General features: G+C 35.4%; 1 protein-coding gene across 1 annotated transcript in view; it reads right to left on the bottom strand.

Moving 5' to 3' along the window:
* Nucleotides 1–17,766, bottom strand: part of IL1RAPL2 (interleukin 1 receptor accessory protein like 2) — a 663,031-nt gene that overhangs the window by 581,548 nt on the left and 63,717 nt on the right. The window contains exon 4 of the mRNA XM_055121133.1: nucleotides 16,143–16,296. Within this exon, the coding sequence (XP_054977108.1) occupies nucleotides 16,143–16,296 (154 nt within the window). The remainder of the gene's footprint in view (nucleotides 1–16,142; nucleotides 16,297–17,766) is intronic.

The following is a 17,766-nucleotide window of genomic DNA, read 5'->3' as shown; positions in this document are numbered from 1 at the left end:
TAATGCCATTCTTATGTCAAATACTGTGCTAAAGAAATAGAAATATAAAGCAACAAGATTAACTTGGCATTTTAATAAATTAGTTTAATAAAATTATTTTTTAAAAATTATGTCAAAGTTACATTTTCTATAATTAAACTGAGACACTTTTTTTATTCAGTAGGTTGTTAAATCTCTCAAGTTTGTAACACAGTTTTACAAGTTGTTTTGTTCTAGTATTGATTTTTTATCCAATCTCAAGCCAAGTACTCACATATTCCATATTTTTGAGCCATATGTTATATTTATAAAAAGCACTTTTCTTTTTTGCAGTCAACCAAGTTGATAATCAATTTAATTATAGTAATAGTTATACAACTACAAGTCTGGGTAAAAATAACTGTAAATAATAATCATAATTACAATGGTAGCATTAGAATGTACTTGTGCTGGTATTGATAAAATAGCTACAATGTACTCTGATCTCAAGTTCTCGCAAGAATCCTAGGTAAAAATATATAAACAGATAAAAGTGGAGGCTCAAATAAACTCAATAACTTGCCCAGGGTCACTGAGCTATTCAATAGTAAAGAAATAATCTGAGAGCCAGAGACATAGTAGAGTGTGTAGGTCAATTTCATTGCAGGCAATTGAATGACCCAGGTTTGATCCCTGGCATCCCATATGGCTCACCGAGCACTGCCAAGAGTAATTTCTGAGTGCAGAACCAGGAGTAACTCCTGAGTATCACACAGTGTGGCAAAAAAAAAAAAACACTCTAAACACTCAAATTTACAAATAGCTGATCAAGGGTGTTGAGGTGTGATATCTGTAGTTATCTAAATCATGGAGCAAACAATATTGTAAGTATGGGACCCAGACTACAACAAACCAAGTTAAAAAATATGTCTGTTAAGAAGAAAAGCTGGGGGCGGGAGAAAACCTGGGCACATTGGTGGAAGGAAGCTCATACTTGTGGTGGGATTTGGAGCAGCAACATTGTATGCTTATGAAACGCTATTATGAACAACTTTGCAAATCACAAAATAAAAAAGAAAAAGAAAAAATTAAAAATAAAAATTTGAAACTAAGTCTTTCCTAATTTAATTCTATGTACATCTATGCCACCATCATTTGTCTAGTGATGTAAGGCTTACTGGCCCCAGCGTAGTGCTGGAACAATTTAAGGGTATGATAATAGCCTCAGGTCCAACGGTGCAGGGCTCATATCACTTTGAGGAAGAAGGTAGATTTAAAAAAAATTCTTGAATAACCATGAGAAAATGTTTCTCCATGAGAAACAGTTACAAAGCTTTCATGTTTGAGTTTCGGTCATACAATGATCGAACACCCATCCCTCCACCAGTGTACATTCTCCACCATCAATGTCCCAGTATACCCCCCTCCTTTCCATTCCTCCCTCTGCCTCCATGGCAGACAATTTTCACCCTACTTTCTCTCTACTTTTGGGCATTATAGTTTGCAATACAGATATTGAGAGATTATCACGTTTGGTCCTTTATCTACTTTCAGCACATATCTCCCATCCCAAAAGATTCCTCCAACCATCATTGTCTTAGTTATCCCTTCTCTATAGCAGCTGCTTTCTCCCACAGCTCATGAGACAGATATGATACTATACTTAAAAACCCCTAAAGACTCCAAAGAAAAGCTACTAGAAACAATGGTTTGTATATTAAATAGGCAGGCTACAAAATCAACACCCAAAAGTCCATGACTTTCCTATATACAAATAATGAAAGAAAAGAAAGAGACATTAAAAAAAATCCCGTTCACAATAGTACCTCAGAAAATTAAGTACCTCAGAATCAGCTTAACTAAAGAGGTGAAGGACTTATACAAGGAAAATTACAAAACACTACTTCAAAAAATAAAAGAAGGAAAAAATTTAAGGCAATACTGAGAGATCTTCTTTTTCTCTAAAGAGGGTAGTAGACCAAATAAGATTGCAAATTTATGCTGAGCATAGCTGTGTATCTTTTTTTTGCCTTTTGGGTCACATCCAAAGATGCTCAGGGGATACTCCTGGCTCTGCACTCAGGAATTACTCCTGGCAGTGCTTGGGGGACCATATGGGATGCTGGGGAATTGAACTCGGGTCAGCCACGTGCAAGGAAAACGCCCTACCCGCTGTACTTTCGCTCCAGCCCAATAGCTATGTATTTTAAATGTAACTGTGAAAGATTTCTGTTGGAAAACTGGTACCAAATGCTTAAAAGCTGAACCTTATTTTAATCATTAAAAATTTAGAGCTTTTCTATGGTACATATTTCCAAATATTCTAATAAAATGTGTTATTCTCCTTAACATTCAGGACCCTCCAATAATCAAGTCTCTTTTCCCTATTTAACTTTCCCTCCCATTGATTTCTAATGAAATCCCCTATCTTCAGTGGTATCAAATTTCAAAATCCATGAATCACAGCCTTAGAAATCAGAGAAATTAGAATTCATTTAAAATAAGTTCAGCATTAGTTGTACAAGCTTGGTGAATTACTTTACCTTGCTAACTCTTAACTCCCTCACCAGCATAATAATAATGTACTTCATATGAGATGATGAAAATTATAATATTGTTAATCACTTATTATGTATGAGGGTTTATTATTTTTAATTGTGTCACACATAGGGATTTGTCCTTCAGATAATCGTCAACATCAAATTAAAAGTTCAGAACAAGATATATAAAGGGTGTAAAAGACCTAGTTTAGGCACACAGTCAGGTTCAGAATAAATGACAGCAAGCTTATACGTCAACTTTATTTAAATCAGCCTGTGTTTGTGGGTTGGGGACATTGGCCAGCAAATACTCTGTATGCTGATGGCTTAGTTTCAATTTCCAGCACCACATGGTTGCTAGCATACTACCTGTAGCAATTACCCTAATGCTGAGCAAGGATTTGCCTCTGAGAACTGCTAGATATGGTTACAATATCCCCAAAATGTTTGTGATATGATTAACATGGTTCTCTGGATATACACTAGTGATGAAATTATTTTGGCTTTACTTATATTTCTCTAGCTTTGAGGGATTCAAATGTTCGAAAGATGCAGGATGTCATACCTACACATCAGCAAAAATACAGATATAAATATCATGTTTGATATTTAACAATTTGATGAGTTTTAGAAAAATCATGATAAGTAGCATTCTTATACTGTCATGATTCCAGCAAAAATATGTAACATAGAGTCTAGGAGATACATTTTGCATTGATCTCCTATAGTAATCAGTTGCGCCATTCAATTTAGTACTTTATTGTATTCTACCCTATTTACCATGCCAGACAAATAGCTTCAAATTTATATCTCTATGTCAGGCTTCTCCCTGAATGCCAGAGCCATATATTCAACTGTCTGCTCAACATCTCCAGAATATCTAAAGGGTATCCTTAAGTAAAAATGGCCAAAAGAGAATTCTTGAAACTTGCCACAAAATTTTGCCTTCCTCAATCTTCAGAAATGACATTATCATCTCTAATTAAAACCAAATACCTATGAATCATGGTGAAAATGTCCCGTCAGAGGGCTAGACAGGTATTACAGCATGTAAGATATTTATCTAGCATGTGGTTAACCTGGGTTTGATCCCAGGCAATCCATATGATTCTCCAAGAACCTCCAGTAGTTCTGAAGCACAGAGCACAGCTGGGTATGTCACAAAAATAAACAGAAAAGTTCAATTATTTCTTTGTCTATAATACATCTTATGTCTATGAAATATCTTATGTCTATAAATAATCTTATATCTCTATTACCACTATGATCCAATCCACTATCATCTTTATTTGAGATAATTCAATTTCTCTTAATAAATTTCTTTGACTTCTTCCATCAATTCACCATGGAATATGTATTTTGTTTTGCTTTATGTAAGTCAGGAGGAATAAGTATTTTTTTCTACTTAAAATTATCCAGTGGCTTTCCCCTGCTCTTAGGGAAAAAGAATAAAATCTGTAGGACAGTGTGTGTTCTGTCCATTGCCTAAAATTCCGGTCTTAATTTGACCACCCAGTCTACTCATTTCTCCTTACGATAATCATACCGATCAGAATGTGAGGTGTTGGGTACCTCAAAATCAACATGTGCTCTTTCCTCAGAAAATTTTCATTTCTCCTCTTGAAATATTTTTGGTCAGCTCCTCACCGAGACCTTGATTTGCTTGTTTTTGTGCCACACCCAGTGGTGTTCAGGTATTACTTCTGACTCTGTGCTCAAGGATCACTCCTAGCATTACCCAGTGTACCATATGTGGAGCAGGGGATTGAACCTGGGTTAACCCTATGCAGAGAAAGTGTGTTATCTGCTGCATAATATATCTGGTCTAGAGACATCTTTTCTTTTAACCTTCAGTGTCCAGTACTAACAGTATTTTACTTCAAATACGTTATCCCCAATGGTCCAATATAATTCAAGAATTCACATATTTCTTAGTCTTTTTATTCCATTTTATCATTTATTTCATAATTGTTAATTACATATTAATTTTATGTAAATCTATTTAACCTCTATTCCCTTCTATTACACTATAGATTTAGTTAGGGTGGATACCTTATCTTTTAAATTTAACCCTATCTATCCAGCACACTGAGAAGTCAGTGAATTTCAAAACAACAAACAATCATGAACCCAGGGTTTATGAACACTAAGTTACATAACAAATACTTTACTATGGTTCCAAACTATGCTTTTTACCACATAAGCTAGTTAGGAGGTATATTAAATAGCCTCATGAAGACATTTTTACTGCCATAAAACATAGTTTATACAGAAGCTAGCAGATTTTAATTATAGTATCAAGGGAGAATAGGTGATTAAATTATTATTTTAAAGGACTTTTATTGGAAAAAATTAAAATTAAAGCCCAATTATTATCATGCAGTTTTTATGCCAGAGTTTATAGCAAAATTTATTATCAAAATTGATTATCAAAGCTGAGCAAACTACTCAGGGTATTTTTTCAATATCTTTTGAACATTACAACTATCTTTCCATATCAGTTTCTTAAATTATACCTGAAGGCAGCTATTAAACACTATAAGTCAGCTCTGAAGCAAAGATTCATATTACATAAATATTTAAATGTATTTAAACATATTGAGTAACTTCTATATGCCAGACACATAAATGGGTGTTTTTCCTAATCAGTCAAAGAGGAGAAAAGTCACATAACTCAGCAAGGAATCAACTCTTTTGCATCTGCAGACTTGTATTTATGCAGCTCATCTCTCAGGCTTCCACATATGTAGCTACTCTGTCGTTCCATAGGACCCCTATGAGAACACAGTACCAAATCACAGAGAGATTTCTAGCTATATATAAAGTGCTTCCAGTCCCAAGAAATGATTTATGGACTTGAACTGATTAATTATTTTCCTACTTGACAGCCAAAGGAGGCTATTTAACTGCCTTTATAAGGCACCAGTGATGAATTATAATGACACAAGGAATTGCTGAAAAAAAGAAAAGGCCACTCTCCTTAACATGCATGTCCCTGGGACTCATTTCTACCTCAGTTTCATCTCAGCAGATTTTGCTCATGGCTCACACATCATTAAAATGCCTTGCTGGCTGCAGAAGCTCATTTATAAGATGACAATATTTGCTCTGACCACCTTAATTGAAAAATTATTCCACATGATTGCATCCCCTTAAATGAAATAGTTTTCTCTAAAATACTAACAGTGACAGCTCTTTGCTTGTATTTTTTCATAACCAACTAGATAACTTCCTAATTTTTAAAATTCACCCCTGTAAATGAAGAAGCCTATAAAAATTAGCAATTTGTCTCAGATCATTTGTTGGGTAGCTTTCTTGTAATACAAATGGCTGTGAGGTGATCTTTTCAAATGTTCCAGTAGTAAGAATAAAGATCACTGAACTTTGAAATATCCCTGTCAAGGTGGCAAGCTGTGAGGAGTGAGGAAGGGAGGGAACATGGGAACACTGGTGGAGAGAAGTTGACACTGATTCTGGGATTAATATTGAATATTGTAAACCTAAGACTCAACTATCAATAACTTTGAAAATCATGTCTCTTTAACTAAATGAATGATTAATTTACCACAGACTTCAAGGTCAATGCTATAAGTAAAAAAGAATAAACATGGAGCCTTCAAAAATTAAAACAAAATAAAGATTATGGTCGTATTCATAATAATATGCATTATTTAATGATCAGCTACTACTTCCTTGTCATCAGTCTAAAATATATTTTTAATATTTTGTTTTTTTTTATTGACACTGCAACAGCATCTCTGTTTGCATGTAAAAACACCTGGAGTTTAGAACAATGCATTAATTCTCTCAAATTCATATAGCCAATATCAAACTGAGGATTTGAATCATGGTTTACAGGTTCTGAAGCAATATTGGAATAGGATTTCCTGGGGCCTATACCAATAGTACAGTGGGTAGGATGCTTCCCTTGCAAGCAGCCAGCTCAAAATTGACTCTTGCCATCGCATATGGACCCCCACGCCTGCCGGAGTGATCCCTGAGCAGTCAAGAGCCAGATTTGAGCACTGCCAGTTTCATAGCCCAAAAACAGAAAAAACTTCGAATTTCCTTTTCTTTTTTTACTCCCAGTTTGGTGCTCAAGAGGTCTGGGGGGCACACTGGCAATTCTCAGACAACCAGTCCGGAGGGGTTCAATGCAAGAGCCTAAGGATGTGGTGCTATTCAATCCCTGTGGTGACAGATACCTGGGACACCTAGGCAGTGCTGTGAATCTCCAGAGTCACATCCACAGTACTGTGTTGCCTTCAGGGCTGCTGCCAGTGAGGACTAGGGTACCATGTGGTGCTGGGACCTGCAGCATGCACCCTAATTACAGTAATATCTCTGAGACCCTGAAATAGAATTTTTAGTGGGTTTTAACTTACAATTAGATTTTGTGTGGTTAGATAAAAGTCCTATATGCATATAAACATATTTATGCAAATTATATATACTTCTTAGAAATAAATTTAGGTATTCTCAGCAACATGTCATTCTTTCACATACAATAAAAGTTTTTCTGTTAAATCAGATTATAGTTCTGTAAGCATTTACTAGTGGAAAGTCACAAGCTTTGAGGAAATAATGTGAATCCTCATCCCATGACTATAGAATATTGAGAAATAAACATTTCTATGAATTTCTGCTCTATAAAGTGGAGATAAAATGACAATTACTCAAAAGAAATTTGGGATTCTTTAATGATATATATATATATGTGAAAACATAGAGACTATCTTCTACTCCATAATTTTATGAATCCAAATATTAAGGCAAACCCAGTTGATTTATGAAGAAGATATATTGAAGGAAACTAACTAGTGAGATAAAACCTATGTAAGAAGTATCTAAGATCATTAGTCATATATTATTGTCAGTGAGTATAGTGAAAATGTTCCATCTCAGGAAGATTTAGGACAGTGTGCATTTAGAAGAAAGAAATAAAGAAGAAATAGATGAAAAAAGAAATAAAGAAGGAATAGGTGACTGTGAGATGAGTTTAATTTTTGAAAACTTTATAGAAAAACTAATGTGTCTCACCAAAGAGGAGTGAAGGTGTATGAAATAAGCTAGCAAGCAAAAAAAAGTAGTGTCACCTTTGTTGAGCAATTTTAAGATGTCATTCAGTAGTTTGTAGAGGTCATTTTAAGTGAAAGGTTTTAGACAGACTTGAGTTCAACTTCAGCTCCACCACTTACTAGTAGTGCAATCAACAAAATTATCCTTCATGGTTCTCTACTTATTATTTTATAAAACAGAAGAATAATATCAAATTTCCAAGAATTTGGTGGGGACCAGAGTAATAGTACAATGGGAAATGAAGTCATGTGCCTTGCTCACATATGACCCAGATTAGATATCAGATACCACAGATGGTCCTATCACCATCAGAATTGATCCTGGAGCACAGGGTCAAGAGTAAACCTGATTGTGGCCTCCAAAACAAAACAAAGATCCAACCCATATAAAAATCTAACCCATATCAAAAAATATATTTAATTGGTAATATTAAATGCACAGAGTATCTTGCCCCTGCGCCTCGCTGTCTTCATTGGGGCCCCTCAGAGGGGGTGGGTTGAGTCTCCCTCCTCGCCCTGAGCAGAGCCCTGGCAGCTGAAGACCTCCAGAACCCAGCCACAGCCATGCTCAAGGACACTCTCCACATGGTTGGACAAGCCTCACGCATAAAGGAACCAGCAGAGGAACCCAGGTGTGTGGGACCCGGGGCTGAGATCTCCAAGACTGCTCGGATCAGGACTGGGCCTCTTCCGCCCAGATTCCCCATTTTACAGTAGCTAGGCAGTCACACCCAAAAATTGGTAACCATGTAATCCCACCAACAGCCAACATCCAGAGACTGTAAAACCAAGCTCCTGGAAATGGGCAGCGGCGAGACATCTAATAGCCTAGTTCTCCCTCTCAGAGTACCTGGCAAGTTACCAAGATATTCCTGCCTGTACAGGAGAGCCTGGCAAGCTCCCTGTGGTGTATTCATATGCCAAATACAGTAGAAATGATGGATCTCATTTTCCTGACCCTGGAAGAGCCTCTAATGAGGCAACATTGGGAAGGACAAGTAAAGAAAAGCTGCTAAAATCTTAGGGCTAGGATGAGCGGAGACATTATTGGGCCTGCTAGAGCAAATCGATGATCAACGGGATGACAGTGATAGTGATAGAATATTAAATGCCCAGTGGCAATAGAAACAAAGAACAGAGAAGTTCTTAAGTAGGGAGATTGGCACTTAGGCAGGGGTGAGGGGGATGTTATGGAAGGGAACATTAGGACAATGTAGGAGGTGAAATGTGCTTGCCACAGAGGCAGGATCAGGGTAAGAGGGAAACTGGGAACTTTGGTGAAGGGTAGTGGGCAATGGTGAAGAGAATAGTGTTGGAACAATGTATGTCTGAAACTCAATAATATGTATCGTTATAATCTTGTAATTCATGATGATTCAATATAAAAGTTAACATAATTAAAATGAAATTTAAAAATTAAAAAAGAATCAAAATCCATCCCAAGTTTGTTGTGAAATTTGGCTAATTGGGAAGGACACTCTACTGGATCTAATTATTGAGTTCTCCCCTGCTACACAAAATTGCTAGTTTTTACTCCTTTTTGAAGGGTGAATTTGAGGAATATTTTCAGGTGAATAATACTACTTTCAGGTTGTGAAAGAGCATGGTATTTGACACTCTTATAAACAAACATAATTGAAACAGGAAGATCTAACCCCATGGATCTTTTTCATACATATGCCGAAGAGCTACAATGCTCTTCTTCCCAAGAGCCCCTATCGTCATGCCTAACTATACTCATAGAAGTCAGCCAAGGAGTCAATGATCACCTCAGGTGGTGGAAGAGAGTCAATGAAGTGGAACTGGCCTGGATCAGGCACGTTTGTCATATCCTGCTGCCATGTGCTCTAACTTGCTCACCATCAGCCCTCCAAGCTTGTCTCCTGCAGAGCTACTTGCAAAATTTACCCACAGGAATAAATGTTCACACAGTCCTTGACTCTGCACTAAAAGAAGAGTGTCTTACTGCTGATGGGACAGTTAATAGTGTTTAGGCCTGAAAACATGACACAAACGTTTTCTTAGGAGAGAGACTGAAAATAGTTTTGACCCCACCTGTGATCAATAGTGTTAGTAGATAGCCCTATGGCGTATATTAAGACAGAGGGAGGGAAATTTAAATCAAGAAGAAAAAATAGTGAAATAAGAAGAGTAAATCACTCTTTAAACTGAACCCAGAACTCCTTCCCACTAATTCTAGGCAGGCTTTTATTTTTCTCCTTGTTACCCAAGGTAGAGTTGACCTTGCTGCAAAAGGGAACAAGAACCTGCAGGGTATGAATTGTGACTTTCTTGGAAAGGTCCCCTATGAACCCTGAAAAGCTGCCAGAAATTCCCACCCATTAGTCATGCTTATGAGTTTCATAATTGAAATATCTATTAAATTGCAAATATGCCAGCTGAGAAGGAAAACATTTTTGGACATTATCGGTTGTGAATTTTTATAATCTCACTGAGTTATATTAGCCAGAAGAGAGAAAGGATATGAGTAATATAAAACTACACAAAGTATAGGGAATTCAGACAAGTAAAAGAGTCACAAAAGAAATAAGACATTATCCAGGGTGACTTGCAGAGTCTAGGAAAGGATATAATCACCTGGAATGGAGAACAAGCCCTAGGAATAAAGGTAAAGGATCTGCTACAAGCCAGTTTGGTCATAAGATCTCAACACATGCAATAATGTATTATGAAATACATAATCAGTCATGTGAAAATTCCTTAATGTGGCCAAGGATTATTGACTACTGAAGGTATTTTTTCATTAAGTGACTCAAGAAGGTATAAACAACAAGATTTATTATCATGTAGCAATTAGGACGCAGACTTTCAGGTCCTATTAACTGGTTTGCTCAGTGAGAACATGAAGGAGATAAAACCAATGCCAATGATTTGTTACTTTTGGTGCTTGACATCTCACTGCTTTTGGACAGCTTCAAGGTTGTTGCTTTAACACTAGGGCTCTTCATTTTTTGTAACATTTGAGATCAGCTTGCTTTGTGATCTAACTGCTCTTCTCAAAACAGTGATCAATTTGTCAATAACCTTACTGAGGTATTATAATCAATAGTGCACCCGTCAGTGTAATTAGATCAACTAGTAGTTGGGTTGTGTGATTAGGGATCCATGCACTTGAGTCCTTGAATGACCAACTTTGGAGAGCTGCTTTGTTTTTATGTCATCTCTTCCTGATCCATAAACTAGGATTAAAGGATTATGGATAGGGAAGCAGTGTTGGAGGATAGAAACTTATTGCAATCATAAATAAAAGATAAGGACTCTAGTCTGGGTTACTCCATTTCCCAAAAGCCATCTATGGTTTAAATTGAGTTATAATTTCCACTGCTTCACAATTCAAACTACTATGGTGGTGGTGATAGCGGTAGTATAGTAGTAGTAGTAGTAGTAGTAGTAGTAGTAGTAGTAGTAGTAGTAGTAGTAGTAGTAGTAGTAGTAGTAGTAGTAGTAGTTACAGTATCAGAAGCAGTGGTACTATATCAACAATATAAAAAACTTTACTGTTGATGTCATAATCCCCTATGAGAAACAGAATGATATCTAAAAAGTAGGAGTTCTTTGAAATTACAGAGTTCCACAAGCACAAAGCTTTTAAAATTTCTACCAGACTTAAGCACTCCTCAATGTTGTAAAACCCAGATAATCCAAGGTATACAAAGTCTTTGAGTACTGAAATCTATGCTCAGCATTTGGAAAAATTTTGTTCTTAAGAAGTCATACATTCTAGTCAAGAAAAAAGAGTAACAACATGTTACAATTATTTATATCCACTAAGTATTTTACCAAAACTCTAAGGATAGTATTATTAGCAGGCTGTCAATGACTCTAGGTTTTCATTTGATTAAGTGTTCTTAGTTTATTTTGTGGAAATTTAGTGTCCTCAGATGCTCTCAGGAAGTGGTACAAGAAGTATATAGCCATAGAACTTTAGCAAATATCCTAAATTATATCCTATTCTTTTAGCAAATTATAGGACATGCTATATCATTATATAAATTATGATCCTCTGAGATGCTTTGCAAAAGAAAACTCCCTAACTTTCATTTTTTCTGAAAACATATTAGTAAAGAACTTCTCCACTCTAATCCTTTTCTTTCATTCTTCCAGAAAAGCTATTAGCATCTCTTGAATGGAGCCCCACAGAACACAATTTGGGAAACAATTCCAAGGAACATATTTAAAGTTTTACATTTCTAAAGGGAACATAATTATGTCTTTACTGGTATGCTTTCAGAAACACATTAAAATTTGACACTGAGCTTCTGGTTACAGAGTTGATTACTCTTTACCAAACAATTTAACATTGTTTAACTAGATCACTCTCCAATGCTTCATTTCATTAGCCTGAAATTACTGTCATAACTGTAACAAACTTCACTGGAAGCCATTTCTTTTCTCAATGTGTATTTTCATACTAACAGGACCATATGGCACCAAAATGAAGCTCAGCCAATTCTGTCTTCTTTGCATTCATACATTTCCTGGCAAGACACTTCATTATGATTTTTTCCAGACACCTTCTCAACTTAAATTCAGTTTTGTTGTCCCATGCTACTGAATTTACCTAACACTGTCACTGAGAGCTATGGACTAGGCTCCAAAAGATAGAGTTTATAATTTTCAGTGATTTCCTGAATTTGCATAGGGAATTTCTGATGAATAAATATTAAACCTACATGACAGGGCATTGTAGTGGAATGACGGACATTATTATGGTCTATATTATTTTTGCATGCTATATATATTTGTAATATATGTTTAGTAAATAAGATTCTATGGGACATGTGCAGTTGTGGTTAAAAAAGTTATACTTTACAATAAAAAAATCTTCGATTTATATCTATACTCAGCCAATTACAGCCAATTACAAAGTGTATGGCATTAGGCATGCATCAGATCACTTTTCTAAAGAGACAATACCTACTGTCATATGGTTGGTCTGAGAAATGAATTAAAAATTAATGAAAAATAATACGCACTATACAGTGAGTTCTCAGCAGAGTTTAAGCTCTTTTATCATGAAAGTTACTCTCATGATTATTACATACACATTGACTTAGAGATCATTTTAGTTGTATTATCCTTACTTGGAGTTTCTCTGTTTATTCCCCCAAGTCTCTAATATATATATGTATATATGTATATATATATACACATATATGTGTGTGCATGTGTGTAAGTGTATGTTATATATATATGTGTTCCAACATTGTTTCCTAAGTACAGTTTTACTTCAGTTTAGCAGCATTAGAAGACAAAGAGCCAGGGCCACAAAAGTCTCTTTTCAAACCAGATGCAAAATTGCTTATTCTGTCAATGAACACCTGCCTTTCCTATACAAGAGAAAATTATTCTAACAAACAATCTTGCAGTGATGCATTATAGTTTCCTTTAGTTTTGTAAAGAGAAATTTAAAGGATTTACTAAAGCCACAATTTTAACATCTTCACCAAATAGAGATCCAAATTTCTACTGACACAATAGTCAAGCTTTATATGGTAAAATTGCTTACCTTCTATTGCATAACAGTATCCAAGTTGCAAATCTATGAAATATATCCATGTGATATATCTCTCTTCCTATTCATAGCATTCTCATGCCAATAAATTAAGCAATACCTAATGACTTTTGAGTCACAAATAAGAATTTTTAAAGCTGCATGCTATAATTAAGAGGAGGTGTATTATTTGCAAATTCATCAGAATACAGGTGTTTTTTTCTCTTCTAAATAGTCAATGCATATTTCTAGGAAGCTCCATGAAAGCCTGCATTTGTAATTGATTTACCAGGTGAATGGTGAATTATTTTCCAAATACAGTTAATTAGTGCTGGCTCTCTGCTTGTGTTCATTTGAGGAACTCCTAGAATTTGTTTATGTACATCTTTGACCTTCTCAAGACAGACATTCTCCTTGAATGCATTGGGAGTCCAGTTAAACTACTTTGCCCACCCGTTTCCACTGCTTATCTGTTCTATTCATTACCACCTGTTCAATATTCTCAGAACCACCTAAATAGTTTTATCTTCTGTTTTTATAACTTTAAATAGCTAGGGCTGAAGAGAGAGTATAGCAGATAAGGTGCTTGCCTTTCACAGAGTCAACCTGGGTTCAATCTCAGACACCCCATAGGGTTCCTTGAGCCTGGACAGGAGTGATCTTTGAGCACAGATCTAGGAGTAAACCACAGCTGGGCATTTCCCAAAAAGAAACCCAAAAGGATGACAATAATAACATAACAATAATAACAACAACAACAATGATAATAACTTCAATCTGTCTGCTATTGAAAATTAAATAGGAGAATAAGGGGGGAATATCTTTAAAATAGTAAATACCTCAAGAAATGATGGAGATAAATATCTAAACCACAGAGTCAACAACACTGAGATCAAGAGACCCAAATTTTAACAAGCAAACTTAGAAAGGTGCCTGTCAAGAGCGCAGGTTGTGTGGGATGGCAGGGGGAATTATGGGAGTGAATCTGGTAATGTTTTGGGTAGGAAGTTCATACTTGGGGTTAGAATTGGTGCTGCATTATTGTATGTCTAAAACTCAGCTATGAATAACTCTGTAAACAACAGTGCTTGAAAAATGTGATAATTAAAAAATAAAATACTTCTCAAAAAAATGCTGTAGGGAATAAACTCTTGGTTGTTGGCATATTTGAAAAGTGCCAAAAAAGAGTCTCTTGCAATTAACTATTTGTTGGAAACCCCCTTCCTATTCTACAGTTTCCAAAGGAACACAAAAAATTTTCATAATAACTCACGTGTGATTGATGTGATTTACACATTAAAGTGTTTCAAAAATGTTATCCTTAAATCAAATCAAACCCCTATTTTATGTAGTACAAAAGCTGGCTATTTAAGGAATCCTATGAAATCCTTTATATGGGAAAACAATCTGATATTAATTTCCAATTATTCACATTTGAATAATTACATCTTTTTATAACTGATCTATTTAAAGTTAGAGGCTATATCTTTAACAGAACAGTTGTTTTACTGAATAAGTACTTCTCAGATTTATAAATTTTAGAATTACAGTAATAAAATAACCTTGTAAGTATCTCATTCTTACTTTGGGTTCTTTCACATGATTCTGATGCACATTAAAATAAATAAATAAATAAATAAATAAATAAATAAAATTTGAGAACCTCTAGGAGATACTGTCCAGGTGAAATATTTATATTTCAACTATACTTTAAAAGTGTTATATGTTATAAAAACCACAAAATAAATAGCTCTAATTCTGTTATTCCAAAACCTAAAAAGAATCTAACAAAGAAAATATGTTATTAACATAACCAAATAGTTGGTAGTATAAAAAAGGTTTGGCGTTTACTTTATTCTGGTTCAACTTCAAACTTATGCCAAAATTATAATGGTACAAACATTAGCAAATGATTCCTAAAAGGAAGTTGCCTTCTTAGCATCTGATAAATATTGTGTGATTGTGGTCAAAGTGATGATACTACAAGGATTTGTGCACTGTCAGGACACTTATTAATGGTGCATAATTGCATATGATTGACTCTTCTGCCTGAAAGAGGCAGGAAGGCTATTTTGTGAAAATCCATAGTGAATCAAAAGCAGAACTTTGTTACTTGGGATTGGCCCAACATGTTAGTTATTTTGAAAGCTCATGGGGAAAAAAAATTGCAATCCCAATCAAAAGCATAATTTACATTTTCATAGAAGTTTTGCTACAAATTCAGACAAAAAAGTAAAGCTGTCATGTAATAGAATCATATATTAAGGTAAATATATATAAATATATATGCATGTGATTTTAAATTTTAAAACGTTTAAAACCTCAAAGAAAATGCATTTTTACTAATTTTTTTATATTCAGAAAATTGGAAAAAGATGAAACCAAATAGAAACAAAATTAGGGATCATTAGGGCTAGAGCGATAAGCACAGTTGCAGGATTCGATTCCTCTGCCTCTCTCGGAGAGCCTGGCAAGCCACAGAGAGTATCTCGCCCGCACAGTAAAGCCTGGCAAGCTACCCCTGGCGTACTCCATATGCCAAAAACAGTAACAAGTCTCAAGATGGAGACATTACTGGTGCCCACTCGAGCAAACCAATGAGTAATGGGATGACAGTGACAGTGATGATTTATAAAAATAAACTCAATCAGCAAACATCATTATTAAGAGACTTAGTTTAATACTACCTAAGTAGGTCACCTAAACAAAAAGATACAGAAAGAATATATTCCTTAACAAATGCCTTAACACTTGGTTAAAATACTATTTGTGAAAGCTGAGAACCTTTATAAAAAAAAAAGAGATATGAAACACAGCCAATCTGGGCCCTTGTTCTCTAAGCTAACTTTTTATATTCCATAAATATATTTATATATATAATATTTACGATCAGTACAAGTGCAACCATTAATAGTGAGCTACCAAACTATTTCATTTACAACCAATTGTAACTTCACAGCAAGTTCCCTTTTAATTTTGGAAACTCTTTCTTCCCATTCAAAATTATACTTAAAATTTTATCTGTCACAACTTGGGAGAACAAATTCTTACCTGTAACTTTCAGTTCAGTTGTTCGTCTTATGAGCTTTCCTTCATACTTAAGTTCACAAGTATAATTTCCTCCATCTTCTTCTTGAACTTCTTGGATTAGAAGAGCATTTCCTTTCTGTATTATTATGCTTCTCCACATTTTGGGCTTGCATTCCTGCAGAGAATACATTTACATGTAAGCTGTGTGAGAAGCCACATCATTGAATCTCACTACTGGTAAATTTGTATTTTCATATTTTATAATCTTTTTAGTTCAAAATATATATGAAAATACTTTACAGACCATAATGTATCGCAAATATGTATCCGTTTCAATTGTCACAGCAATATTTTTAAAAGCTAGTTTTAACAGACCCGCACAAAAAAGAAAACAGTGTGTGCCTGAGTACCTGGCCTCTGGGGCCATGCCCGATGATGCTTGGGTTCTATAATGTTCTACAAAATTTAGCTTAAGGTATTCTCTAGAAAGATATATGGATAAAATGAGGACATACTTTGTTTTAGTAACATAATGAAAAATTAACCTCATATTGCTTAGTTGAGTGAAACATGGCCATAGTGTAAGATTTGGGTTTTGAAGCGAACTATTATACTCTCTGGTGAAAGTGTAAGGGAGTCTTGCTACTGAAATAGGACTTTCCCCAGAAAGGAAATGTGCCACTTTTACAGTAAGGGGTAGAGTCACTGTTAACACATAGCTAAGGTGCTTGTCTTATACACAACCAACCTGGGTTAATTCCTAGCATCCCAAGTCCCACTTAGAGTGATCCCTTAGCACAGAGTTAGGAGTATGCCCTGAGCACCCCCAGGTGTGGCCCCAAAGAAACAAAATCAAAAGCAAAAGCAATTCGGTGAGGATAAAACACTAGCCAAATATGGATGAGTTCATGGAGGTAGCACTACATTTTGGAATTTTTCTCCAACTATATTTTATATATTTTTCCAGTTTGTCTATAACTCATGACATAAGTTCAACTAAAGTGGAGGTCATATAATCAGTGGAGGTGTGTAATGGCTAGGAAGAGGTACTAAATAGTGAAACAATATTTAATTTTTTCATCAAAATTTGGAGTTTTTTGGTAAAGAAAAAATAAGGAAAATATTGTGATAATAGTTGAAAGACGTTTTCTCACAATGGTATATATAACATATTCTCAACTTCTCCTCCTCACCCCCTCATAACTCTATACACAAACCCAAACATTCACATAAAGGTGGCATCCATACAGTGATGTGGCTCAGTGGTAAACCACAAGCTTTGCATATGTCAAGCTCTTGAAAAAAAATCTGGCTAAGACACACATACAAACAAACACACACAAATTTTAAGACCTAAAATGATACCTCAGTGGTCTGAGTACATGCTTGGCACGAGGAGGTCCAGGTTTTAGTCCTAGCTTCACATGTATACAACTAGACTCCAATCACAAAGACAGGATTAGCTCCCAAGTAAGAACAGATATGTCCCCCAAATCAGAGAAATTAATAAAAATAAAAATAATTTGGGGGGGGGCTGGAGTGATAGCACAGCGGGTAGGGTGTTTGTCTTGCATGCGGCCGACCCGGGTTTGATTCCCAGCATCCCATATGGTCCCCTGAGCACTGCCAGGAGTAATTTCTGTGA

The sequence above is a fragment of the Sorex araneus genome, chromosome X (assembly GCF_027595985.1).
Source record: "Sorex araneus isolate mSorAra2 chromosome X, mSorAra2.pri, whole genome shotgun sequence".
Taxonomy (NCBI): Eukaryota; Metazoa; Chordata; class Mammalia; order Eulipotyphla; family Soricidae; genus Sorex; species Sorex araneus.
Note: the sequence above shows the minus strand (reverse complement) of the source record. Positions and strands in the feature narration are given on the sequence as shown.